The sequence below is a fragment of the Rhinopithecus roxellana genome, chromosome 8, assembly GCF_007565055.1.
Source record: "Rhinopithecus roxellana isolate Shanxi Qingling chromosome 8, ASM756505v1, whole genome shotgun sequence".
NCBI lineage: Eukaryota > Metazoa > Chordata > Mammalia > Primates > Cercopithecidae > Rhinopithecus > Rhinopithecus roxellana.
The window spans coordinates 69690195-69717899 of record NC_044556.1 but is presented as its reverse complement, the minus strand read 5'-3'; the positions used below and the strand labels follow the sequence as shown (position 1 = coordinate 69717899).

Sequence of the window (27705 nt, the reverse complement as noted above, 5' to 3'; positions counted from 1 at the left end):
CAGTTCATAGAATCAGAATGTTTCTTCTGTATTCTAATAGATTTTTGATAGCAAGAAGGTCTGCTTTAAGTATGTAGTAAGGCTTTGTGTCTCCTGTTGTCCTTTGCAGCATCACCATTTTAATATAGGATCAATATAGCAGTACTTTATAGTTGTAAATGTCATATGGAGGTGCCCTTAGAATTTATCTAATTTAATGGCTTATGTTACTGATAGAGAAAAACTAAAACTAATAAATGGAAGTTGGGATTATTTTAAAATTGTGTGCAGAATTTAAATGTTCCTTCCTATGTTCACTGATTTTTTGAATCTTTTTTTGTGTGTAGCTAACAGACTGTTTTCCACATCGAAGAAAAATTTATTTCTCTTGTAAATCATCTCATAAGCAGGCTCAGTTTTAGTAATTATTGGTTATATGATGAAGCTTCTTAATTTTTCACCATTATTGGTAATTTTTCTGGTTGAATTTGGATGGACCAGTCCCTCTGAAAACACATAATACGTAAAGTAACAATTATAGAGCTGTAACTTCATGATGAGAAAGAATGGCTTGTGCCTCTCCCTACCCATGTGTGCTTATTATTATTTTTAGTTTCCCCACTTCCAAATTACTGTTGAGGTGTCTGGGGTAAATATAATACTGGGATTGATTGTTGGCCCAGTTATCCATTTGTTACAAAGTTTTATGATAGCTGTATGGTCTGAATTGAGTTATTGCTCTAGCAACTATCAGCTCATTAATTTTTCTTTTTAAAATTTTTTTCAATGTTATGATTTATTTACTTGCAACTTTTTTCTTGCTTTTTCTTTTTGATTTTCTTTAGTTTTTATTTTTAATCATATTACAGACAAACAGAAACTTCCTCCTTTCATCTTTCCATTCTCTGATTTATGATGAATTTACTTTCCTTTGGCCTGGCATTTGCTTCAGCAGGCAGCCTTCCTTCAAGTACCTCCCTGATTGATGTATAATCTTTGATATCTTCCATTAGCCTCCAGGATCACTAAGTTCAAGGCCCCCTTGGAACCTAAGGAGCCCTGCCGAGGAGCTGAAGGCCTTCAGAGTCCTTGGGGTGATTGACAAGGTAATTCTTCAGTGTCTCTTCAAGAGTTCAGTCATAAATCGACTGCATGCTGACATTCTGTCTTTGAAGCTTTGGATCTTAAGGATATGAAACAAAAGGAGAAAATGACTCAAATGCATCTGCACTTTAAAATAACAAAAGCAGAAGAGAAAAAGCTTTTATCTGAGCAATTCATGTAAGGTCATGCAAAATATATTTGAGCTAAAGGAGAAGGTGCATATTTGTTGGCATTCAGTTGAGTAAGGGATTTGGTTTTATAAAAGTGTTATAGCAGAGTAAAGATGTACTTTGTGTTTAATTACAATTGTGAGCCAGTAGTTGTTCAACATTAATTAATACAGTCATTTTAATGGTCAAAAAGAAAAGTGGAATCCCCTTATAACTACCATTTGTTGAGCACCTACTGTGTGTCAGACCCTATATTAGGCATTTTATATGAAGCAACTTAATCTTTCTTACAATTTTGTTTGCATCTTGGTGGAAAAGTGATGTTTAGAGCAGATTAAATAACTTGGCCCAAAGTCACGTAACTAATTTAGGATGGTGCTGGGATTTGAATATTAATTTTTGTGACTCAAAAGCTGTGCTTTTTCTAGTACACTAACCCCTCACTTCTCACACACATGCATTTTAATTTTGGGGGTAAAAATACTGGCCTCACAGAGATATCTGCCATTGTGTATGTGCAAATTTGGTGACATCTCACACCAAATGTTAACAATACTGTTCCTATCAGATGGTTTACAAGTGTAAACTAAAAGCCACAGACAACAAACTATGTTTTAAGTATATTTGCTCAACCACCACTTTACCATTCAAAGTAAATAAAATGCTTTATTTAATATTAAGGGATAGGTTAATTTAGATATTTTTTCACCATTAGCTGTTTTTTATGAAGCACCTTAATGTTCATTTTTAACTTAACTATTCATTGAGTATTTGTAAAGTATGCATGTGAGTCCATGCTAAAATTGAACAATATGTAGTATTCTCTAGCAATTTAGACAGTAATAGTTTGAAGCATTCCCAAGGGAACATTAAGTTGGATATTATATAAAACTGTCAGTGTCTTAAGTTCTGGCAAGGATCATTTTTCTCACATTCATGTTACTGAATTTTGAACTTAAAAAATTCTAAGCTGTAGGATTTTTCTTTTTTTAAGAGCCTGAAATATTTCCATAACCATGTTTTCTGTGGCTTTTCCAGTTTGGAAAACATTCAATTTGAGAGTAGATGAAGACAATATAGTAATTGAGTAGTTTCTAGATTCTCAGATTTCTTTGCAGGCAAGTATACCTTCTTGAGGTACAGTGTCTGCCCCCTCTCTTAGATCTATTTATTTGACAAAGTATGGCCTTTCATTGCTATACTATAAGTGTAAGTAAGTTACCTAGTTACTAATACTAATAGCTATTAGTCTCTCAGGTTTGTTTAAATAAGGGCTTTTGGCTGGGTGCTGTAGTTTACACCTGTAATCCAAGCACTTTGGGAGACCGAGGTGGGCAGATCACTTGAGCCCAGGAGTTTGAGACTATCTGGGCAACATGGTAAGACCCTGCCTCTACAAAAAAATAGAAAAAGTAGCTGAGTGTATAGTCCCAGCTACACGGGAGGCTGAGGTGAAAGGATCCCCTGAGCCTGGGGACTTTGAGGCTGCCGTGAGCCGTGGTCATGCCACTGTACTCCAGCCTGGGTGACAGAGTAAAACTCTGTCTCTAAATAAATAAATAAATATCAAGTCTTTAAAAAAAAAAAAAAGAAAAGAAAAAAGCCAGGCGTGGTGCCTCACGCCTGTAATCTCAGCACTCTGGGAGGCTGAGGCGGGTGGATCACTTGAGGCCAGAAGTTCGAGACCAGCCTGGGCAACATGGTGAAACCCTGTCTCTACCAAAAATATGAAAAATTAGCTGGGCATGGTGGCACACACTTGTAATCCCAGCTCCTTGGGAGGCTGAGGCAGGAGAATCACTTGAACCCGGGAGGCAGAGGTTACAGTGAGCCGAGATTGTGCCAAGAAAGAAAATAGAAGGACTTTTGACAGTGGAAGAATTCCTAAGTTCTGCTGAGGAATAATTTGGTACTGTCTTTTCTTACTCTGTTTAGCTGGGAAAGGTGTTTGGTGTTTAAAAGGTGACATTTAACTTTTTTTTTTTTTTTTTTTTTTTATAATTAACAGAATCTCACTCTGTCGCCTAGGCTGGAATGCAGTGGCACAATCTTGGCTCACTGCAGCCTCCACCTCGTGGGTTCAAACGATGCTTCTGTCTCAGCCTCCTGAGTAGCTGGGATTTACAGGCGCACACCACCATGCCTGGCTAATATTTTTTTGTATTTTTAGTAGAGACAGGGTTGCACCATGTTGGCCAGGCTGGTTTCGAACTCCTGACCTCAGATCATCCACTCGCCTCAGCTTCCCAAAGTGCGGGGATTACAGGTGTGAGCCATGGTGCCTGGCCTAATTATTCTTAGTAGAGATAAGGGAATATGTATTTGGGGAATTAAGAAACTTTGGGAATTAATAAGTCTTTAAAATTTATAACATATTCCTGTAAAAACATAAGTAGGTATAGGCTGGGAGCTGTGGCTCATGCCTGTAATCCCAGCACTTTGGGAGGCCAAGGTAGGCAGATCACCTGAGGTCAGGAGTTTGAGACCAGCCTAGCCAATATGGGGAAACCCCATCCTACTAAAAATATAAAAATTAGCTGGCCATGGTGGTGGGCTCCTGTAATCCCAGCTACTTGGGAGACTAAGGCAGGAGAATTGTGTGAACCTGGGAGGCAGAGGTTGCAGTGAGCCGAGATTGTGCCACCGCACTCCAGCCTGGGCAACAGAGCCAGACCCTGTCTCAAAAAACAGAGAGAGAGAGAGAGAAAAAAAAAAGCAGGTATATTTTTTGAAAGTTGAACTGTTTTTTAAAGATAAGTTACTTTCCATTCTGCTGAGGACTACCTAAAATTTGGGTTTTAGAAACTTGAAGTATGGAAGAGAAATGTTGAATAAATTCAAAAGGTTAGAAAATACCCAGGTTATATTGATCTAGTCCTGCAGAACACAGTTTCTTTGATTCTGTTTCATTACAGTATTTGTTTTTTATGAGTTATTTTGAGTGTTATCTATTAACTTAGGAAAAACATGGTTCTGAATTGAACTGCATTAGGATTAGTATTTCACAAACGTTTATGTAGAAAAAAATAAAGCAGATTTTTTATTAATATCTAGATTGTAAGCTCTGTGAAAACAAGATTGTGTCTTTCTTGGTCACCACTATGTTCTCAGTACCTAGAATCACTTGGCACATAATGGGTGCTCAATAAATATTTGTTGAATAAAATAATCAAAACTTAATTTAATTTTAAGTATATATAGAGTGACACCTACTGGTACAATATGAGACTGCTATCTGGTACCATTGTATGAGGTGACAACTCAGAAAGTGTTTACCCAGAGGGATAGTAATTCCATAGCTGTATGTTGATCTGGTATTCAAAGAGAAGTAAATGACTTTCTGCTTTTGAATTGGGATTATAAAATCCCTCATTAAAATAGATACACAAAAATCATATATGAAGAATAGCCAGAAAACAGGGAAATACTTAACCTGATTAAATAAAAAAACTGTGTAGTCTTCAAGTAGTTGAGGGCTGTCTTGAATAGGGAAACTCTATAACGTTTTCTCAAATCTTGAGGGTGAAAAGGGCTATTAATTGTGTCAGAACAACAGGCATAAACTAAAATTAGATAAACCAGGATGCCTGGTTTCTCTGTGAAAAAGGTAGTTAGGGAAGAGACTTGCATGTTATGTCCTCATAGGCTATAAGTAGAACCAAATTAGTACAAATTCAGGAGAAACAAATTACTGCTCATAAGAAATGCCTTTTGAGAATTAGCATATTGACCAAAGGCATACTGAATTCCTTTAGATCTTATGAGTTTCTTGTCATTTGAGACATTCAGGTGAAGGCTGAAAGATTGATTGTTGGGATGCTATATAATGAACTGGATGGAATTTTACATTAGATAACTTTTAAATATTTCTTTGATCCTGCAGGTTTATTTACACAGTCTTTGTGTAGCAATAGCAGGGGAGAGTAGAAATTAGTGGAAAAATATTATAAGTTTTTATGGACACAGGTGCAATTCTTTTTGTTGTATGTGTGTGGTAAGAATATATGGGATGTGCTTATATTTGTATGTGTATAAAGATTGTTTATATATGATAATTTGTAATTGGGTTAGAAGAGTCTAGATTGGTAGTTTGACTGGTAGTAGAATGCCCGAGTGCTAAGAGAGTTTCCGAGAAAGGTCACTGTTGTATAACTTCTCTATAAAAAGTATAAAGGAGCCCATAGTTTAGTATACAGTAATGTACCAATGTTAGGTTCCTGGTTGTGATATTTAATTAGAACTATATAAGGTGTCACCACTGGGGGAAGCTGGGTGAAGGGTACACGAGACTCTTTGTACTGTTTTTGCAGCCTCCTGTGAGTTAAAAAAAGAAAAGGGTAAGGGGAACATTGATTACTTGAAACTCAGGGTATACTAAGATTTGATTCCCTCATGGCCAGTTAACTGTTCTGGTTTGTGTGTGGCCTGAATCATTCTGTGTGTACATGTGTGTATGGTATTCACAAGGAAGATCAGTGAGGATCATCTATCTGGATTGCCAAAATTGTCACTGAAAAACTACTTAAATATGATGCTTTGCAAGTCATTGATATAAGAGATGCCACACATTTTGTAAGTCTGTGACTATTTGCCAGGTCAGATGCCTTGGCATTTTGTAATCAAGATATCTTCCCAACTTTTGTCTGATGCCTGCCAGGCAGAATTCTTAAGCTCACTTGCCATTGGAAAAATGTAGGCATTTCTATTTTAGAGCTAAAATATAATTGAGAAAATGTGTGGAAATTGCTCAAATTGAGTAGCTGTTTAAAGACTGGTACTTATTTTTTAAAGTACCTAAATAATATCTTCTCTGATAATATGTGGAAAAACCTTCTGTATTTGGAACACAGAAGCATCAATATTTGGGTATTTGCTCATTCAGGGAACACTGGGTTGAACTGGATTAAATCAAAAGGACATAGCACAACATTTTTTAAGTGCTAAAAGGAAAGAACTATCAACGCAGAATCTATATCCTGTGAAAATGCCTTTCAAGAATTAAGGGAAAATAAAGGTATTCTCAGATGAAGAAATGCAAAGAGAATTTGTTGCTGATGAGTCTACCCTAAAAGAATAAAGTGCATTCTCTAAACAAAATGGAAACAATACATGCAAGAATCTTGTCACATTAGGAAGAAAGAAAGAACATTGGAAAGGGTAAAATATAAGTAAATACAATGGATTTCCTTTCTCTCTAGCTTTAGAAATTATCTTTTATGGTTGAAGCAAAAATTCTAACACTCTCTGATGTAGTTCTAAGTTTTTGCAGAGAAAATGTTTAAGGCAATTATAAATGTGGGAGAGTAAAGGGACATAAAGGAAGATAAGGTTTTTATGCTTAGCTTGAAATGGTAAAATGATGATAACTATAGACTACAATAGGTTATGTGTATATAATATAACTAGAGCAACCACTAAAAAGCTTTTTAAAGCATACACTCAAAAATGCTATATAGGCTGGGTGCAGTGGCTCACACCTGTAATTCCAGCACTTTGGGAAACTGAGGCAGGCAGATCACCTGAGGTCAGGAGTTTGAGACCAGCCTGGGCAACATGATAAAACCCTGTCTCTACTAAAAATACAAAAATTAACCATCATGGTGATGCACGACTGTAGTCCTAGCTACTCAGGAGGCTGAGGCATGAGAATCACTTGAATCTGGGAGGCAAAGGTTACAGTGAGCTGAGATCATGCCACTGCACTCCAGCCTGGGCAACAGAGTGAGACTCCATCTCGAAACAAACAAACAAACAAACAATACTATAGATAAACCAAAATGGAATTCTAAAAAATGTTCAAATAACCCACAAAAATGCAGGAAAATAGAAACAGAACAAACAGAACGCAAAAAATAGCTGCAAACTTAAGCCCTAACACATTATAAATATGCCAGTTAAAAAAACAGAGATCAATATTGGATTAAAGATATGACCCAACTTTATGGTATTTATAAGAAACTCACTTCAAACATAATATAATGATATAAATATGTATATCATGATGTATATGTCATATATAAACCATGATATATATATGTAAAAAGTAAAAGGATGGAAATGACATGTCATGCAAACATTACTCAAAGAAAACAGGAGTGGCTATATTAATACAAGATAAAATATGCTTCATACCAAAGAAAATTACGAGAGACAGAGAGGACATAAGATAATGATAAAAGGGCAATCTACCAAGAAGACATAGCAATCCAACAAATGAATGTGCCAGACATCAGAACTGTAAAATATATGAAGCAAAGGCTGATAGAAAGTGAAAGGAGAAATAGGCAGTTACAGTTGGAGACTTCAACACTCTGTCTGAAAAACTGATAAAACAGACAGAAAATCAGCAACAATACAGAAGAACTCCATAATACCATCAACCAACAAAATGTAACTGACTTTTATAGACCACTCTACCCAAGAACAACAGACTACACATTCTTTTTCAGTGCCCATGGAACATATACCAAGACAGACCATTTCTAGGACTGAAAAACCTCAACAAATTTGGAATTATTGAAATCATACTGGGTGTGTTCTCTGACCATATCTGAATCAAATTATTAATCAGTAACAACAGGAATCTCTCCAAATACCTAGAAATATAGTTATACTCCTAAGTAATTCATGGGTTAAAGAAGAAATCTCAAAGGGTATTTAAAAAAAAAACCAAAACATATAGTTGAATGAAAACAAAAGCAGAACGTATCAGAATTTATGGGACACAGCTAAGCCATTGTTCAGAGAGAAACTTATAGCACTAAATGATTATGTCAGAAAATGGGAAAAATCAGATCTAGGTTCCTAACTCAAAAGAACTAGAAAAAGAACAAAATAAACCTAAAGCAAGCAGGAGGAATGAAATAAAGGTAAAGAGCAGGAATCACTGAAATTGAAAATAAAAAACCATAGACAAAAATTATTGAAACATAAAGCTGGTTCTTTTCAAAGATCAGTAAAATTGACAAACCTCTAACAAGAGTGACAAAAAGAGAGAATACACCAATTATTACTGTCAGGAATGAAACAGGTGTGGATCCTGCCTACATCAAAAGGATAACAAGGGAATACTACAAACAGCCCTACACATGTAAATTTGATAATTCAGATGGAATGAACCAATTCATAGAAAAATACAAACTACCACCCAAAATAAAATAGATAATTTGAATGGCTCTTTAACTATTAAGGGAACCAAACTTATAATTAAAATATCACTAAGATGAAATCTTGAGACCCAAATAGTTTCACCAGAGAATTCTACCAGACTTTTGAAGAAGAGTCAGTACCAGTTCTACACATATTCTTCCTGAAAATGGAAAAAGGGAAACAGTTTCCAGTTCATTTTATGAGAGCAGTATTACTCTGATATCAAGACATTAGAAGAAAGAAAATTAGAGACGAATATTCTCATAAATGAAGATGCAGAAATCTTCAACAAAATATTAGAAAATAGCAACAAAATCCAAAATGAATTCGATACCATGAATTTATTATTTAAATTCATTGATTTCATTAAATTCATATTACATTTATCTTTTCAAGAAAACCAACTTTTCTTTTCATTGATCTTTTGTATTTTTTTTGTCTCAATTTGATTTATTTCTGCTCTGATCTTTATTTTCTTCTACAAATTTGAGGTTTGGTTTGTTCTTACTTTCTAGATCCTTGAAGTACATTATTAGATTATTTGAAATTTTTCTTTTTTTAAAAAAATGGGCATTTATTGCTGTAAACTTTTCTCTTAGTGCTGATTTTGCCATATCCCATAGATTTTGGTATGTTGTGTTTCCATTTTCATTTGTTTCAAGAAGTTTTTACAGTTTTCTCAATTTCTTCATTGACCTATTGATCAGTCAGGAACATATTGTTTAATTTCCATGTGTTTCTGTATTTGTGACGTTCCTGTTATTGATTTTGAGTTTTATCCCATTGTAGTCAGAAAAGATACTTGACATGATTTTTAAAAAAATGCGTTCATACTTGTTTTATGGCCTTTTTGTGGTCTGTTCTATAGAATGTACCATGTGCTGATGAGAAGAATGTGTATTTTCTGACTGTTGAGTGAAATATTCTGAAAATGTCAGTAGGCCTATTAGATTTAGTGTGTAGTTTAACTCTGTGGTTTCTTTGTTGATTTACTGCTGGATGATCTGTCCATTACTGAGAGTGGCAGTTAGAGGTCTCCTATTATTGTATTGCAATTTGTCTTTATTAGATCTATTATGTTTGTTTTATCTACTTGGTTTTATAATCTTAGATTTGTAGTCTGTTTTATCTAAGTATAGCTACTCCTGTGCTTTTTTGTTTTCCAGTTGCATAGAATATCTTCTTCCACCCCTTCACTTTCAGTCTATGTGTCTTTATAGGTAGGGTAGGTTTCTTGAAGACAGCATATAGTTGGGTCTTATTTCTTTATTCAGCCACTCTATGCCTTTTAATTAGAGAATTAAGGCCCGGCACAGTGGCTTATGCCTGTAATCCCATCACTTTGGGAGGCCAAGGCGGGTCTTGAGACCAGCCTGACCAACATGGTGAAACCCCATCTCTACTAAAAAATACAGAATTTAGCCAGGCATGGTGGTGCGTGCCTGTAATCCCAGCTACTTGGGAGGCCGAGACAGGAGAATCACTTGAACCCAGGAGGCAGAAGTTGCAGTGAGCCGAGATTGTGCTGTTGCACTCCGTCCAGCCTGGGTGACAGAGCAAGACTCTGTCTGGAAAAAAAAAGAGAATTAAGATCGTTTAAATTGAGTATTGTTATTATTATTGATAAGTAAGGACTTACTTTACTTTTAACAATTTTTTTTTTTTTTTTTTTTTTTTTGCTTCTGGTTGTTTTGACACTCCTGTCTTTCTTTTTTTCTTCCTTTGTGGTTCTGTCTGTCTTTGTGGGTAAGTACTTTTCTCTGGTAGTATGTTTTAATTTGTTGCTTTTTATTTTTAGTGGAGTCTTACAAGTTTTGTTCTGTGGTTAGCAGTTACCATGAGGCTTACAAAAAATACTTTATAGATATAACAAGAGACAGTTCATCTTAGGTCACAAATAATAAGAATAGAAGCAAAGGCAAAAAAAAAAACTACACAAAAATAATCTGCAATTTAACATCATCACCCCCACATTTTGACTTTTAGTTGTCTCACTTTAAATTTTCTATGTTACCTGTTCTTAACAGGTTGCTGTAGCTATTATTATTTTTGATAAGTTTGTCTTTTGGGCCTCATACTGGAGTTAGGAGTGGATTTTGCATCACTGTCACAGTATTATAGGATTCTGGGTTTATTTATATACTTAATTTCACCAGTTTTTAAAAAAATTTTTTCCCCTTCAAATTGAAGAACTCCCGTTAGCATTTCTTATAATGTAGATCTGATAGTGGTGAATTCTTTCAGCTTTAGTTTGTCTGAGAAATAGTTATTGTCTTCTTCATATCTGAAGTATAATTTTGCTAAATACAGTATTCCCAGATGGCAGTTTTTTTTTTTTTTTTTGGTTTTTTAAGCACTTTGAAAATGTTGTTTCACTCTGTGTGCTTTCTGTTGAGAAGTCTTGACAGACAATGTGGAGGTCTTTTATATGTTATTTGCTTCTTTTCTCATGCTGTTTTTAGAATCCTCTCTTTGCCCTTGACCTTTGAGAATTTGGTTATTACATGCCTTGAGGTAGTCTTATTTGGGTTGAACCTATTTTGTGTTCTGAAATTTTTTTGTATCTGGATATGTATATCTTTCGGAAAAATTTCTGTTATTTTTTTGAGTAAGCATTCTAGCCCTTGGTGTTGCTCAACTCCCTCTTGAACACTAATAATTCTTAGCTTTGGTCTTTCGAGGTAATTTTTTATATCTTATAGGCAGCTTCTTTCTTTTCCACTCTTCTTTTTTCTTCTCTGATCCTGTATTTTCAGATAACCAGTCTTTGAGTTTGCCAATTCACTCCTCTGCTTCATTCATCTTCTTTGAGAGCCGCCAGGAAGTTCTTCAGTTCAGCAAATGTGTTTCTCAGTTCCAAGACTTCTGTTTGATTTTTTGTTTTTGAGACAACGTCTCACCATATTGCCTAGGCTTGACTGCAGTGTCACAATCATGGCTCATTTCATCCTCTATTGCTTAGGATCAAGTGATTCTCCCATTTTAACCTCCTGAGTAACTGGTACCACAGGCTTGTGCCACTATGCCTGGCTAATTTTCTTTTGTAGAGATGGTGGTCTTCCTGTGTTTCCCAGACTGGTCTTGAACTCCTGGGTTCAAACAGTTCTACTGCCTTGGTTTCCCAAAGTGCTGAGATTACACCATGCCTAGCCTTTGATTTTAAAAGATTATTTCAATTTATTTTTTAAAAATTTTCTCTTTTTTTTTTTTTTTTTTTTGAGACAGGATCTCACTCTGTCACCCAGGCTGGAGTGCAGTGGTGTGATCTTGGCTCACTGCCGCCTCCACCTCTCAGGTTAAAGTGATTCTCATGCCTTAGCCTCCTGAGTAGCTGAGACTACAGACATGCGCCACCACGCCTGGATAATTTTTGGCATTTTTAGTAGAGACGGGGCTTTACCATGTTGGCCTGGCTGGTCTTGAACTCCTGACTTCAAGTGATCCACCTGCCTCGGCCTCCCAAAGTGTTGGGATTACAGACAGGCATGAGCCACCATGCCTGGCCTAATTTTTTTTTTTAAATTTCTTTGATAAATTTTTGAGTTGCTTTTCTACGTTATCTTGGAGGTCACTGACTTTCCTTAAAACTACAATTTTGAATTTGTGGTTAGAGAACTCGCAAATTGCTTTCTTGTTAGGATCAGTTGCTGGATTTTTGTTTTGTCCTTTTGGGGAGGTCATGGTTCTCTGTTTGTTGTTGTTTCTTGTGGGTGTATTTTATGTCTTTGCATTGAAGGATAGTTATTTATAGATATTTATGGAATAGTTAGTTATTCTAGTTTTTTTTTCTGTCCATCTTGTTTTGGTTTCTCCTGGATATATTTGCTTAGTGAATCTTTGCATCTAGCTCACTGCCTCTTTTTAGCTCTAGGAGGTACCTAAGCTTGGGTTGACCTCGGCTCTGGTAAATGATCAGAGTGATGCCTGCTCTGAAGGTGAGAGGTCCCAAAGGGACTAGGCTGGCGGTGTGTTAAGGCTAGCTAGAGGTTTGTGCCTAGGAGTCCAGTGGAACATACCTCTTCTGCTGAGCAGCCACTCAGATTGGGCACCTCTGTTTGCTTAAGAGCAGAGCAGACTTTCCAGGGTTGGGGATGATAGTCCCACCTCCTGTCTTTGTCTCTACCTGTTCTCAGGAATATTTCTCCCTTTAGGCAGTCACGATGCTTCCCATGGATTAAGGTGGGGACAGGTCTCCTGCTTGGGAACCCAAGATGTTGGGGAACCTGGCTGACCACCTCAGTCTTACCTTTTCCAATACAGAAATGTGAGTTGGGTGGAGGAGGGGGCAAGATTTCTGCTCGATGCCAGGCAGAATGGAGGGGGAAGGGTGTCACAGATGTGGAGGTCTGATTCCCTTAGCATCTGTTCAGAGTTGTTTTTTGTTTGTTTGTTTGTTTGCTTTATTCTTACTTCTCTGTGGCTCCAGGAATTATCTCATTATCATATTTGAGTTCCAGGTAAAAATCTTGGCACTTGTATATTTGTTTGTTTGTTTGTTTTTCTATTGGAGAGGGAGGAGTGAAAACAGCTTGCACTTATATTTCTATGTATAAACAATGCACACATAAAAACTGGAATTAAAAATACAATACCATTTATAATAATATTGAATTACTAGGTGTAAATATAACAAGACATACAGAGCTTTTATGCTGTAAACTTCATAGCATTGATGAAAGAAATCAGAAGTCTGAATAACTGGAGAAATATATTCATTAGCAGACTCACCATAGATGTAAATTCTTTCCAAATTGATACACAGTTTTAAACACAGTTTCTGTCAAAATTTCAGCAAGATTTTTTAAAAAACATAAATATAGACCCAATTATCTTAAAACTTATTTAGAAAGTTATAGGAACTATAATAGCTAAAATAGTTTTCTAAAAAGAGTAAGGTGGGAGAGTCACTCTTTTTGATTTCATGACTTTACAGTAATCCAGGTTGTGTGGTGTTGGTATAGAGACACACATGTAGAGAACAGTATACAAAATGTAGAAATAGTCCCACAAATATGGCTAATTGATTTTTGACATAGGTTGAAAGCAGTGTAATGTAGGAAGGTTAATATTTCCAATAAATATTGCTAGAGTAATTGGGTATTCTCTAGCAATAAAAGTGTACCTTGGCCAGGCATGATGGCTTACGTCTGAACTCCCAGCACTTTGAGAGGCCAAGGTGGGTGGATCATTTGAGGTCAGGAGTTCGAGACCAGCCTAGCCAACATGGTGAAACCTTGTCTCTACTAAAAATACAAAAATTAGCCAGGCATGGTGGTGAGCGCTTGTAATCCCAGCTACTCGGGAGGCTGAGGCAGGAGAATCGCTTGAACTCAGGAGGCAGAGGTTGCAGTGAGCCGAGATTGTGCCAGTGCAGTCCAGCCTGGGTGACAGAGTGAGCCTTTGTCTCAAAGAAAAAAACAAAAACAAAAACAGTGTATGTTGACATATCCTCACACCTCTTAAATTGTTTTTGTTTTTAATTTTTGTGGGTACATAGTAGGTGTATGAATTTATGGGTTACATGAGATATTTTGATACAGGGATGCAATGTGCAATAATCACATCAAGGGAGATGGGTATCCATCCCCTCAAGCATTTATTCTTTATGTTACAAATAATACAGTTACATTCTTTTAGTTATTTAAAAATCTACAATTAAGTTGTTATTGACTATAGTCATTCTGTTGTTTTAGCAAATTCTAGGTATTATTCATTCTGTTTTTTTGTACCCATTGACCCTTCTCACTTCCCCTTCCCAACCCTACACTATCCTTTCGAGCCTCTGGTAACCATCTTTCTACTGTCTATCTCCATGAGTTCAATTATTTTAATTTTTAACTCCCATAAATAAGTGAGTACATGCAAAGTTTGTCTTTTTGTGCCTGACTTATTTCACTTAATGTAATTTGACCTCAGCTTCCATCCATGTTGTTGCAAATGACTGAATCCCATTACTTTTTATGCCTGAGTAATACTTTGTTTTGTATATATACCACATTTTTAAAATCCGTTCATCTGTTGATGGACACTTAGGTTGCTTCAAATCTTAGCTGCTGTGAATAGTGCTGCAATAAACATGGGAGTGCAAGTATTTCTTTGATTTATTGATTTCCTTCCTTTTGGGTATATACCTAGGAGTGGGATTGCTGCATGGTAAGGTAGCTGTATTTTTAGGTTTTTGTGGAGCCTCCAAACTGTTCTCCATGGTGGTTGTACTAATTTAGATTTCCACCAAGAGTATGAGGGCTCCCTTTGGTCCACATCCTTGCCAGCATTTATTATTGCTTGACTTTTGGATAAAGGCCATTTTAACTGGGGTGAGATGATGTCTAATTATAGTTTTGATTTACATTTCTCTGATGATCAATAATGTTGAACAGCTTTTCATATGCCTATTTGCCATTTGTATGCCTTCTTTTTAGAAATGTGTATTCACATCCTTTGTCCATTTTAAAAATTAGATTATTATTTTCCTTAAGAGATGTTTGAGCTACTTATATATTCTGGTTATTCATCCCCTATGAGATGGGTAGTTTGCAAATATTTTCTCTCATTCTGTGGATTGTCTCTTCTTCACTTTTTTGATTGTTTTCTTTGCTGTGCAAAAGCTTTTTGCTTAATATGATCCTGTTTGTCCATTTTTGCTTTGATTGCCTGCACTCGCAGCATATTACTCAAGAAATTTTTGCCCATACCAATGTCCTGGAGAGTCTCACCAGTGTTTTCTTTTAGTTTCCTAGCTTGAGGAATTACAGCCTTTAATAATCAATTTTGATTTGATTTTTGTATATGGTGAGAGATAGGGAGTTAGTTTCGCTCTTTTGCATATGGATATTCAGTTTTCCCAGCACCATGTATTGAAGAGATTGTCCTTTCCCCAGTGTATTTTCTTGGCACCTTTGTCAAAAATGAGTTCACTGTAGATGTATGACTTTATGTTCCCTATTCTGTCCCATGATCTTTGTGTCTGTGTTTACGCTAGTACCATGCCATTTTAGTTACTATAGCTCTTCAGTATAATTTAAAGTAATGTAATGTGATTCTTCCAGTTTTGTTGTTTTTGCTTAGGATTGCATTGGCTATTCTGGGTCTTTGTGGTTTCATATAAATTTTAGGATTGCCTTTTCTATTTCTGTGAGGAATGCCATTAATATTTTGATAAAGATTGTATTAAATCTGTAGATTCCTTTAGTTAATATGGTCATTTTAACAATATTGATTCTTTTAATTCATGAACATGGAATATCTTTCCCTTTTTTTGTGTGTCTTCAATTTTCTTGCATCAATGTTTTATAGTTTTCATTGTAGAGATCTTTCATCTTTTTGGTTAATTCCTAGGTATTTAATTTTATTTGTAACTATTTTAAATGGGATTACTTTCTTGATTTCTTTTTCAGATTGTTTTTGGCATATAGAAACGCTACTAATTTTTGTGTGTTGATTTTGTATCCTGCAATTTTACTGAATTTGTTTATGAGTTGTAATAGTTTTTTAGGGGAGTCTTTAGATTTTTTCAAATGTAAAATCATATCCTCTGTAAACAAGGATAATTTGACTTCTTCCTTTTCGATTTTGATGCCCTTTATTTCTTTCTCTTGTCTGATTGCTCTAGCAAAGACTTCCAGTACTGTATTAAATAATAGTGGTGAAAATGGGCATCATTGTTATATTCTAAATCTTAGAGGAAAGGCTTTCAGTTTTTCCCCCATGCAGTGTGAAACTAGATATGGGCCTATCATATATGGTTTTTATCACGTTGAGGTAAGTTTCTTCTTCTTTTTTTTGAGATGGAGTCTCGCTCTGTCACCCAGGCTGGAGTGCAGTGGCATGATCTTGGCTCACTGCAACCTCCGCCTCCCGGGTTTGAGTGATTCTCCTGCCTCAGCCTCCCAAGTAGCTGGGACTATAGGCATGTCACCATGCCTGGCTTATTTTTGTATTTTTAGTAGAGACAGGGTTTCCCCATGTTGGCCAGGCTGGTCTCGAACTCCTGACCTTAGGTTATCCACCCGATTTGGTCCCCCAAAGTGCTGGGATTACAAGTGTGAGCCACTGTACCTGGTTGAGGTACGTTTCTTCTATCCCCAGTTTTGTGAGGATTTTTATCATGAAGGGATGTTGAATTTTGTAAAATGCATTTTAGCATCAGTTGAAATGATAAGGGTTTTGTCTTTCATTCTGTTGGTATGATGTATGAGATTAATTTATTTGCATATGTTGAATCATCCTTGCTTCCCTGGGATAAATCCCACTTGGTCATGATAAATGATTTTTTTAATGTGTTGAATTTCCTTTGGTAGTATTTTGTTGAGGATTTTTCCATCAGTATTCATCAGACATGTTGTTCTATGGTTTTCTTTTTTTGATTATCTTTGGTTTTCATATCAGGGTAATACTAGCCTCATAGACTGAGTTTGGAAGTATTCCCACCTCTGTTTTTCAGAGTAATTTCAGTAGGACTGGTGTTCTTTAAATGGACATGGATGCAGCTGGAAACCATCATTCTTAGCGAACTATCACAAGAAGAGAAAACCAAACACCGCATGTTCTCACTCATAGGTGGGAACTGAACAATGAGATCACTTGGACTCGGGAAGGGGAACATCACACACTGGGGCATATCATGGGGAGGGGGGAGGGGGGAGGGATTGCATCAGGGAGTTATACATGATATAAATGATGAATTGATGGGTGCTGACGAGTTGATGGGTGCAGCACACCAACATGGCACAAATATACATATGTAACAAACCTGCACGTTATGCACATGTACCCTAGAACTTAAAGTATAATAAAAAAAAAAAAGAAAAAAAAATAAATGTTTGGGATAATTCAGCAGTGAAGCCACTGGGACCTGGGCTTCTCTTTGCCGGGAGACTTTTCATTATGCTTTTGATCTCATTACTTGTTATTGATCTCTTCAGGTTTTGGATTTCTTTATGGTTCAGTCTTGGTAGGTTGTATGTCTCTAGGAACTTACCCATTTCTACTAGATTTTTCAATTTATTGGCACATAGTTGTTCTTAGTAGCCACTAATGATCCTTTGAATATCTGTGGTGTCATTTGTAATGTCTTCTTTTGCATCTCTAATTTTATTTCTTTGGGTCATCGCTCTTTTTTTTTTTTTTTAGTCTGGCTGAGGTTTGTCAATTTTGTTTACCTTTTTAGAATACCAACATTTTGTTTTGTTGATCTCTTGTATTATTTTTCTCATTTCAAGTTTATTTCTGCTCTAATCTGTATTATTTCTTTTCTTCTAATTATGGGTTTGGTTTGCTCTTTTCTGGTTAAGATGTATCATTAGGTGGTTTATTTTACATTTTTCTTTTAATTTTGATGTAGACACTTCCAGGTGTAAACTTCCCTCAGTACTGCATTTGCTATATCCCATAGATTTTGGGATGTTATGTTTCCATTATCATTTGTTTCAAGAAATTTTTCAGTTTTTTCCTCAGTTTCTTCGTGGACCCATTGGTCATTCAGAAGCGTATTTCTTAATTTCTGTGTATTTCTGTAGTTTCCAGAAATTTCTCTTCTTACTGATTTCTAGTTTCATTCCATTGTCAGAAAAGATGCTTCATATTATTCCAGTTTTTTTTTTTTTTTTTTTTAACTGTTTTAAGACTTGTTTTGTGACCTACCATATGGTCTGTTCTTGAAAACGATCCATGTGCTGAGGCAAAGAATGTATTTTCTATGGCCATTGGAAGAGTGTTCTGTAAATACCTGTTAGGTTCATTTGGTCTATAACACAGATTAAATTTTATGTTTTTTGATTTTCTGTTTTCTTTTTTTTTTTGAGTCAGAGACTCGCTCTGTTGCCCAGGCAGCAGTACAGTGGCACGATCTTGGCTCACTGCAACCTCTGCCTCCCAGGTTCAAGCAATTCTCCTGCCTCAGTCTCATGAGTAGCTGGGATTACAGGCACATGCCACCATGCCTGGCTAATGATTTTGTATTTTTAGTAGAGATGAGTTTTTACCACATTGAGCAGGCTGGCCTTGAACTCCTGAACTCAAGTGATCTGCCTGCCTTGGCCTCCCAAAGTACTGGGCTTACAGGTGTGAGCCACCATGCCTGGCCTCTTTGTTGACTTTCTGTCTGAAATATTTGTCTGATGCTGAAAGTGGGGTATTGAAGTCTATAGTTTTTTTTTAGTTTTTATTTTTATTTTTTCTGATGGAGTCTCACTACATCGCCCAGGCTGGAGTGAGTTGTCAAGATCTTGGCTTACTGCAGCCTCCACGCTCAAATGCTACTCCCACCTCAGTCTCCTGAGTAGCTGGGACTATAGGTGCGCACCACCATGCCTAGCTAGATTTTGTATTTTTTGTAGACATGGGATTTTGCCACGTTACCTAGGCTAGTCTCAAACTCCTGGATTCAAGCAATCTGCCCATCTCAGCCTCCAAATGTGCTGGGATTGCAGGAGTGAAGCACCATGCCCAGCCTACAGCTATTATTGTTTTGGGGTCTATTTCTACCGCTCTAATAATATTTGCTTTATATATCTGGGTGCTCCTGTGCTGGGTGCATATGTATTTACAATTGTTATATCCTCTTGCTGAATTGACCCCTTTATCATTATATAATTACCTTTGTGTCTTCTTATAGTTTTGTCTTGAAATCTATTTTATCTGGTGTAAATATAGCTACTTCTGCTCTGCATGGTTTCCATTGGTATGGAGTATCTTTTTCCAGCTCTTTATTTTCTGCCTGTGTGTCTTTATAGGTGAAGTAGGTTTCTTGTAGGCAAAGGATCATTGGGTCTTTTAAAATCCGTTCAGCCACTCTGTGTCTTCTCATTGGAGAGTTTAGTCTGTTTACGTTCAGTGTTATTATTGATAGTTTAGGACATACTTCTGCCATTTTGTTTTCTGATGATTTTGTGGTCTTTTCTTTTTTCCTTTCTTCCTGTATTCCTGTTAGTGAACATGATTTTTCTCTGGTGGTTTGATTTAACTTCTTGCTGCTTATTTTTTGTGTATCTATTGTATGTTTTTTGATTTGAAGTTACCATGAGGCTTGCAAGTACTGCCTTATAACCCAGGGGTCCCCAACTGCTGGGCCACAGACAGGTGTTACTCCATCGCCTTTTAGGAGCTGGGCCTCACAGTAGGAGGTGAACTGCAGGCAAGTGAGCATTTATCACCTGAGCTCTGCCTCCTGTCAGATCAGTGGTAGCATTAGATTCTCATAGGAGTGCAAACGCTGTTGTGAACTGTGAATGTGAGGGATCTAGGTTGCATGCTGTTTATGAGACTCTAATGCCTGATAATCTGAGGTAGAACAGTTTCATCTCAAAACCATGCCCTACATGTGCCCCCTGCCCCCAAGAGAAATTGTCTGAGGTGGAACAGTTTCATCCCAAAACCATCACCCTCACTAGTCTGTGGAAAAGTTGTCTTCCATGAAACTGGTCCCTGGTGCCAAAAAGGTTGGTGACTGCTGATTTATATAACATTCTTAAAATGACAAAATTAGGGAAATGGAGAAGAAATCTATGGATGCTAGTGTTTAGAGATGGTGGAGGAGAGAAGGGTGTGTGTGCGTTGGAGGGTGATTTTCAAGGGGTAGCAGCAAGGAGAGGTTTGTGGTGATGCAACACTTGTTTTTTAATTTTCTAGTTTTTTTGTTTTTGTTTTTGTTCCTTTTGGAGAAAAGGCAAACACATTTATTTAACAAGAGAATCACAGAGTGATCGTCCTGATGGAACACTTCTGGGTCTTGATTGTACTTGTGGTTATGAGAATGTACACATTTGATAAGATGCCATAGAACTATTAATATGTACACACATAATTTTCTGTTGGTCAGTTTTCTGACTGTAATAGTATACGGTAGAATACATACGATGTAGCCCTTAGGGAAAACTTAATGGAAGGTACGTGAGAATTTTCTGTACAATCTTTGCAACTTTCTAGTGACTCTACAATTATTCCTGAAATAAAAAGTTTTAAAAATTTGCAGTGTATTTATTGGTCTGTCTTTTAAAATTATTTCAATAGTTTTTGGAGAACAGGTTGTGTTTGGTTACATGAATAAGTTCTTCAGTGTTGATTTCTGAGATTTTGGTGCATCTATCACCCAAGCGCTGTATACTGTACCCATTGTATAGTCTTTTATCCCTCACTGCCCTTCCAGCCTTTCTCCCGAGTCCTCAGAGGTCATTATATCATACTTACACCTTTGCATCTTCGTAGCTTACCTCCTACTTATGAGTGAGAACATATGATGTTTGGTTTTCTATTCCTGAGTCACTTCACTTAGCATAATGGTCTCCAACTCCATCCAGGTTGCTGTGAATGCCATTATTTTATTCTTTTTATGGCTAAGTAGTATTCCATGGCGCATGTGTGCGTGTGTGTGTGTGTGTGTGTGTGTGTGTGTGTGTGTGTGTGTGTATACACCATATTTTCTTTATCCACTTGTTGGTAATGGGCATGTAGGCTGGTTTCATATTTTTGCAATTGCAAATTGTGCTGCTATAAACGTGTGTGCAAGTGTCTTTTTCATATAATGACCTGGTTTCATATAATGACTTGGGTTGCTGGATCAAATGTGAGTTCTACTTTTAGTTCTTTAAAGAATCTCCATACCGTTTTCCATAGTGGTTATACTAGTTTACATTTCCACTAGCAGTGTACAAGTGTTCCCTTTTCACCATATCCACACCAAAAATAATTTTTTTTGATTGTTTAATTATGGTTTTTCTTGCAGGAGTAAGGTGGTATTGCATGGTGGTTTTGATTTGCATTTCCCTGATAATTTGTGATGTTGACCATTTTTTCATATGTTTGTTGGCCATTTGAATATCTTCTTTTGAGAATTGTCTATTCATATCCTTAGCCCACTGTTTGATGGGATTATTTGTTTTTTTCTTGCTGATTTGTTTGACTTCCTTGTAGATTCTCCATATTAGTCCTTAGTGGGTTACATAGTTTGCAAATATGTTTTCCCCCTCTGTTGGTTGTCTGTTTACTCTCCTGATTATTTCTTTTGCTGTGCAGAAATGTTTAGTTTAATTACATCCCATCTATTTTTCTTTGTTTTTATTACATTTGCTTTTGGGTACTTGGTCATGAAGTCTTTGCCTAAGCTAATGTCTAGAAGAATTTTTCTAATATTATCTTCTAGAATTTGTATGGTTTCGGATCTTAGATTTCAGTCTTTGATGCATCTTGAGTTGACTTTTGTGTAAGGTGAGAGATAAGGATCTGGTTTCATCCTTCTACAAGTGGTTTGTCAATTATCACAGCACCATTTGTTGACTAGGGTGTCCTTTACCCACTTTATGTTTTTGTTTGCTTTGTTGCAGATCTGTTGGCTGCAAATATTTCGCTTTATTTCTAGGTTCCATTGGTCTACATGCCTTTTTTTTTTTTTTTTGAGACGGAATTTTGCTCTCATTGCCTAGTCTGGAGTGCAATGGCGTGATCTCGGCTCACCGCAACCTCCACCTCCTGGGTTCCAGCAATTCTTCTGCCTCAGCCTCCTGAGTAGCTGGGATTATGGGCATGTGCCACCATGCCTGGCTAATTTTTTTTATTTTTAGTAGAGACGGGATTTTTCCATGTTGGTCAGGCTGGTCTCGAACTCTTGACCTCAGGTGATCCACCCGCCTCAGCCTCCCAAAGTGTTGGGATTACAAGCGTGAGCCACCGTGCCTGGCCTCTACATGCCTGTTTTTATACCAGTATTATCCTGTTTTGGTAACTATAGCCTTGTAGTACAGTTTGAAGTTGGGTAATGTGATGCCTCCAGATTTATTTTCTTTGCTTAGTCTTGCTTTGGCTATGTGAGCTCTTTTTTGGTTCCATATGAATTTTAGGACTCTTTTCTAGTTCGGTTAAGGATGATGATGGCATTTTGATGGGAATTGCACTGAATTTATAGATTGCTTTTGGGAATATGGTCATATTCACAATATTCATTCTACTCATCCATCAGGATAGGATGTGTTTCCATTTGTTCGTGTCATCTATGATTTTTTTCAGCAGTGTTTTGTAGTTTTCCTTGTAGAGATCTTTCACTTCCTTGATTAGGTATATTCGTGTGTGTGTGTGTGTGTGTGTGTGTGTATGTATGTATTTTTTGCGGTTGTTGTAAAAGGGGTTGAGTTCTTGATTTGATTCTCAGATTGGTCACTGTTGGTGTATAGCAGTGCTGCTGATTTGTGTACGTTGATTTTGTATCCCAAAACTTTATTGAATTCATTTATCAGATCTGGGAGCTTTTTGGATGAGTCTTTAGGGTTTTCTAGGTATATGATCTGTCTGTTTTGTCTGCTATTTGAGTAGTTACTCCTGCTTGCTTTTGGCTTTAATTTGCATGGAATATATTTTTCCATCCCTTTTCCTTAATTTTATGTGAGTCCTTATGTGTTAGGTGAGTGTGTTGAGGACAACAGATACTTGGTGGATTTTTATTCATTCTGCCATTCTGTATCTTTTACATGGAACATTTAGGCCATTTACATTCAATGTTAGTATTGAGATATGAGGTATTGTTCTATTCCTAATGGTAGTTGTTGCCTGAAAACCATGGCCTTTTTTTCATTGTGTTAGTGTTTTATAGGCCCTGTGAGATTTATGCTTTAAGAAGGTTATATTTTGGTGTATTTCGATGTTTTGTTTTAAGATTTAGGACTCCTTTTAGCATTTCTTGTAGTGCTGGCTTGGTAGGGCACGTTCTGTCAGCATTTGTTTGTCTGAAAAATACTTTATCTCTCCTTCATTTATGAAGCTTAGTTTTGCTGGATACAGAATTCTTGACTGATAATTATTTTGTTCAACAAGGCTAAAGATTCCCCAATTCCTTCTGGCTAATAGAATTTCTGCTGAGCTGCTTTTAATCTGATAGGTCTTCTTTTATAGGTTACTTGATGCTTTTGCCTCATAGCTCTTAATATTGTTTCCTTTGTCTTGACTTTAGATAACCTGATGACTATGTACCTAGGTGATGATCTTTTGCAATGAATTTCCCAGGTGTTCTTTGAGCTTCTTGTATTTAGATGTCTAGATCTCTAGCAAGCCTGGGGAAGTTTTCCTGGATTATTCCCTAAAATAAGTTTTCCAAACTTTTAGGTTTTTCTTCTTCCTCAGGAATGCCACAGAGTAGTAGGAGGGAGGAAGGAAGAAAAGATACAAAATGTCAAAACTCAAACGGGAAGAATAGACTACTGAGCCAAGTGTATATCTTTTCAAGAAACTGAATCAATAATTAATAACCTTCCAAAATAGAAAGCACTGGGACCAGATGGTTTTACTGATGAGTTTTACCAAACATTTACAGAATAAATTATATCAGTTCTCTACAATCTCTTCTAGAAGACAGAAGTAGAAGGAATACTTCCAACTCATTCTATGAGGCCAGCATTATTCTATTACCAATTTTTAAATTTACCCAAATAAAATTAAAACTTCAGTTCCCTCAGCATGCATCCACCCAAGACTGAACCAGGAAGAAGCTGAATCTGTGAACAAACCAGTAACAGGTTCTGAAATTGAGGCCGTAATAATTAGCCTACTCCACCTCCCTACCAAAAAAAGTCCAGGACCAGACAGATTCACAGCTAAATTCTACAGATGTACAAAGAAGAGCTGGTACCATTCCCACTGAAACTATCCCAAAAAAATTGAGGAGGAGGGACTCCTTTGTAACTCATTTTATGAAGTCAGCATCATCCTTACACCAAAACCTGGCAGAGATACAATGAAAAAGGAAAACTTCAGGCCATTATTTTTGGTGAATATCAATGCAAATTCCTCAACAAAATGCTGGCAAACCGAATCCAGCACCACATTAAAAAGCTTATCCACCATGATCAAGTAGGCTTTATCCCTGGGATATAAGGTTGGTTCAACATATGCAAATGAATAAACATGATTGATTCATCACATAAACAGAACTAAAGGACAAAAACCACATGGTTATCTCAATACATGCAGAAAATGCTTTTGATAAAATTCAACATTTCCTCATGCTAAAAAAAACTCTCAATAAACTAGGTATTGAAGGAAGTACCTCAAAATAATAAGAGCCATCCATGACAAACTCACAGCCAACCTTGTACTGAATGGGCAATAGCTGGAAGCATTCCCCTTGAAAACTGGCACAAGACAAGGATGCCCTCCCTTGCCATTCTTATTCAACATAGTATTGGAAGTCTTGACCAGGGTAATCAGGCAAGAGAGAGAAATAAAGGGCATTCAAATAGGAAGAGAGAAAGTCAAACTATCCCTGTTTGTACAGTGCTATATCTAGAAAACCCCATAGTCTCAGCCCAAAAGCTTCTAAGCCAATAAACAACTTCAGCAAAGTCGCAGGATACAAAATCAATGTGCAAAAATCACTAGCATTCCTATACACCAAGAACAGTCAAGCCATGAGCCAAATCCAGAATGTAATCCCATTCATAATTCTCACAAAAAGTTTAAAATACTGAGGGATAAAGCTTACTAGGGAGGTGAAAGATCTCTACAAGGAAAACTGTAAACCACTGCTCAAATAAATCAGAGATTATGCAAACAAATGGGAAAACATTCCATGCTCATGGATAGGAAGAATCAATATTGTTAAAATGTCCATATTGCCCAAAGCAGTTTATAGATAATGCTATTTGTGTTAAACTACCATTGAGATTCTTCGCAGAACTAGAAAAAGCTATTTTAAAATTCATATGGAACCAAAAAGGAGCTTGAATAGCTAAGGCAATCCTAAGCAAAAAGAACAAAGCTGTAGGCATCATGCTACATGACTTCAACCTATACTACAAGGCTACAGTAACCAAAACAGCATGATACTGGAACAAAAACAGATACACAGACAAATGGAACAGAATAGAGAATCCAGAAATAAGACTGCATATCTACAACTATCTTATCTTCGACAGACCTGACAAAAACAAGCAATGGGGAAAGGATTCCCTATTCAGTAAATAGTGCTGGGATAACTGGCTAGCCACATGCAGAAGATTGAAACTAGATTCCTTCCTTACACCATTTTCAAAAATTAACTCAAGATGGATTAAAGGCTTAAATGTAAAATACAAAACTATAAAAACCCTGGAAGACAACCTAGGTAATACCATGAAGGACATAGGCACTGGCAATGATTTTATGTCAAAGATGCCAAAAGCAATTACAAAAAAACAAAAATTGACAAATGGGATCTATTTAAACCAAAGAGCAAACTTTAAACTGCACAGCAAAAGAAACTATCAACAAACAGACAATCTACAGAATGGGAGAAAGTTTTGGAAACTATGCATCCAGCGAAGGTCAAATATCCAGCATCTATAAGGAACTTAAATTTACAAGAAGAAAAAACAACCCCATTAAAAAGTGGGCAAAGGACATGAACAGACACTTTTTAAAAGAAGACATACATGCAGCCAACAATCTTATGCAGGAACAGGAGACCAGATACCGCATGTTCCTACTTATAAGTGGGAGCTAAATGATGAGAACACTCAGACACATAGAGCAGAACTACAGACACTGGGGCCTGTCAGAGGGTGGGGGGTGGGAGGAGGAATAGCTTCAGGAAAAATAACTAATGGGTACTAGGCCTAATACCTGGGTGATGAAATAATCTGTGCAACAGACCCCTATGACACAAGTTTGCCTATGTAACAAACCTGCACATGTACCCCTGAACTTTAAAAAAACAAACTTATGTTCATACAATATCCTGCACAAGGATGTTTATAGCCACTTTATTAACAATTGCCAAAGTGTGGAAACAACCAAGTTGTTCTTCAGTAGGTGAATGGGGAAATCAACTGTGGTACATTTAGACAATGGAATGTTACTTACCGGTAATAAAGAAATGAGCTATCAAGCCTTAAGACTTGGAGAAACCTTAAATTCATGTTACTGATTCAAAGATGACAGCATGAAGAAGCTTTATATTATATAATTCCAATTGTATGACATTCTGGAAAAGTCAAACCCATGGAGACAGTAAAAAGGTTAGTGGTTACCAGATACTGGGCAGGAAGTAGAGATGAATGGTGGAGTGCAGAGGATTTTTAGGGCAGTGTAACTATCCTGTATGCTGGAATGATGGATTGTCCCAATCTATAGAATATACTACAGCAAGATAGAACCCTAACAGAAGCTGTGAACTTCAGATGATAATGAGTCATTGGTGTAGGTTCATCAGTTGCAACACATGTGCCACTCTAGTACAGAATGTTCTTAGTTGTGGAGGTTGTGCGTGTTTGAGGCCAAAGGAACTTTTTATTTTCTGCGCAACATTTGTGTGAATCTAAAATTGTTCTAAAAAATGAAGTCTGTTTAAAAGGAGAAAAATCAATACAGTCACTAACCATGTTTGGTGAAAGGCATGTGATACCTTCAACAGTGTGCCTTCATCTAAAATCGTAATACTATAGTTGATGTTAAAATTTTAAGAGATATAGGGGAAATTTTGAGCTGAGCGTCCCAGACAGCGGGTTAGGTTTTCCAGATGTGGGACCGACCACTGTAAGTTTCTGGGTGGTTTTTAGTTTGCTTGGGATTACATATTATGTCTTAGGATTACATATTATGTGTACACCATGCACAATTCTAAGCTCTCTACATACATTATTTAATGCTCTCAATCAGTTTTCTGATTAAAAAAAAACCCCGAAGCCAGAGAGCTTAAGTGTTTTGTATAAACACACTAAGTTACAGATCAAGGGTTTGAACTCAGGTCTCTTTCCAAAACTGTAGCTCTGTATCATTATTCAGAACTGAATTTCTGTGATGATTATAACATTTATATTCCTTCTCAACTTACTGTATTACAATATCATTATTCATTAAACTTCCTTTAAAAAAATCAGTGTGCCCTAATTAACGAATTTACAATATGAATAATAGCATTTAGAAAAACCACAGCAACTGGGCGTGGTGGCTCATGCCTGCAATCCCAGCACTTCGGGAGACTAAGGCAGGTGAATCACTTGAGATCAGGAGTTCGAGAACAGCCTGGCCAACATGGTACAACCCTGTCTCTAATAAATATACAAAAATTAGCCAGGTGTGGTGATGGGTGCCTGTAATCCCAGCTATCCGGGAGTCTGAGGCAGGAGAATCACTTGGACTCAGGAGGCAGAGGCTGTAGTGAGCCAAGATCATGCCACTGCATTCCAGCCTGGGCAATAGAATGAGACTCAGTCTCAAAAAAACAAAAACAAACAAACAAACAAAAAAAAACACACCAAAAAAAGCAGTCAAAACCCCCTACAATGACAAATAGGGTTAATTGAATGGCTGAGCTAGGGTCATATTTTATCCTTACTAGACACCA

The 27705-nt window shown here is 36.7% G+C and overlaps 1 protein-coding gene across 10 annotated transcripts in view; it reads left to right on the top strand.

Moving 5' to 3' along the window:
• The window catches only part of RPS6KC1 (ribosomal protein S6 kinase C1), a 219633-nt gene that overhangs the window by 121825 nt on the left and 70103 nt on the right, over window positions 1-27705 (top strand). For 9 of the 10 annotated variants that reach the window (XM_030935916.1, XM_030935919.1, XM_010372946.2 and 6 more), the window contains one exon: window positions 993-1085. The exons of the other annotated variant lie outside the window; for it this stretch is intronic. In XM_030935916.1, coding sequence (XP_030791776.1) covers window positions 993-1085 — 93 coding nt within the window. The remainder of the gene's footprint in view (window positions 1-992; window positions 1086-27705) is intronic. 10 annotated transcript variants of the gene reach the window in all.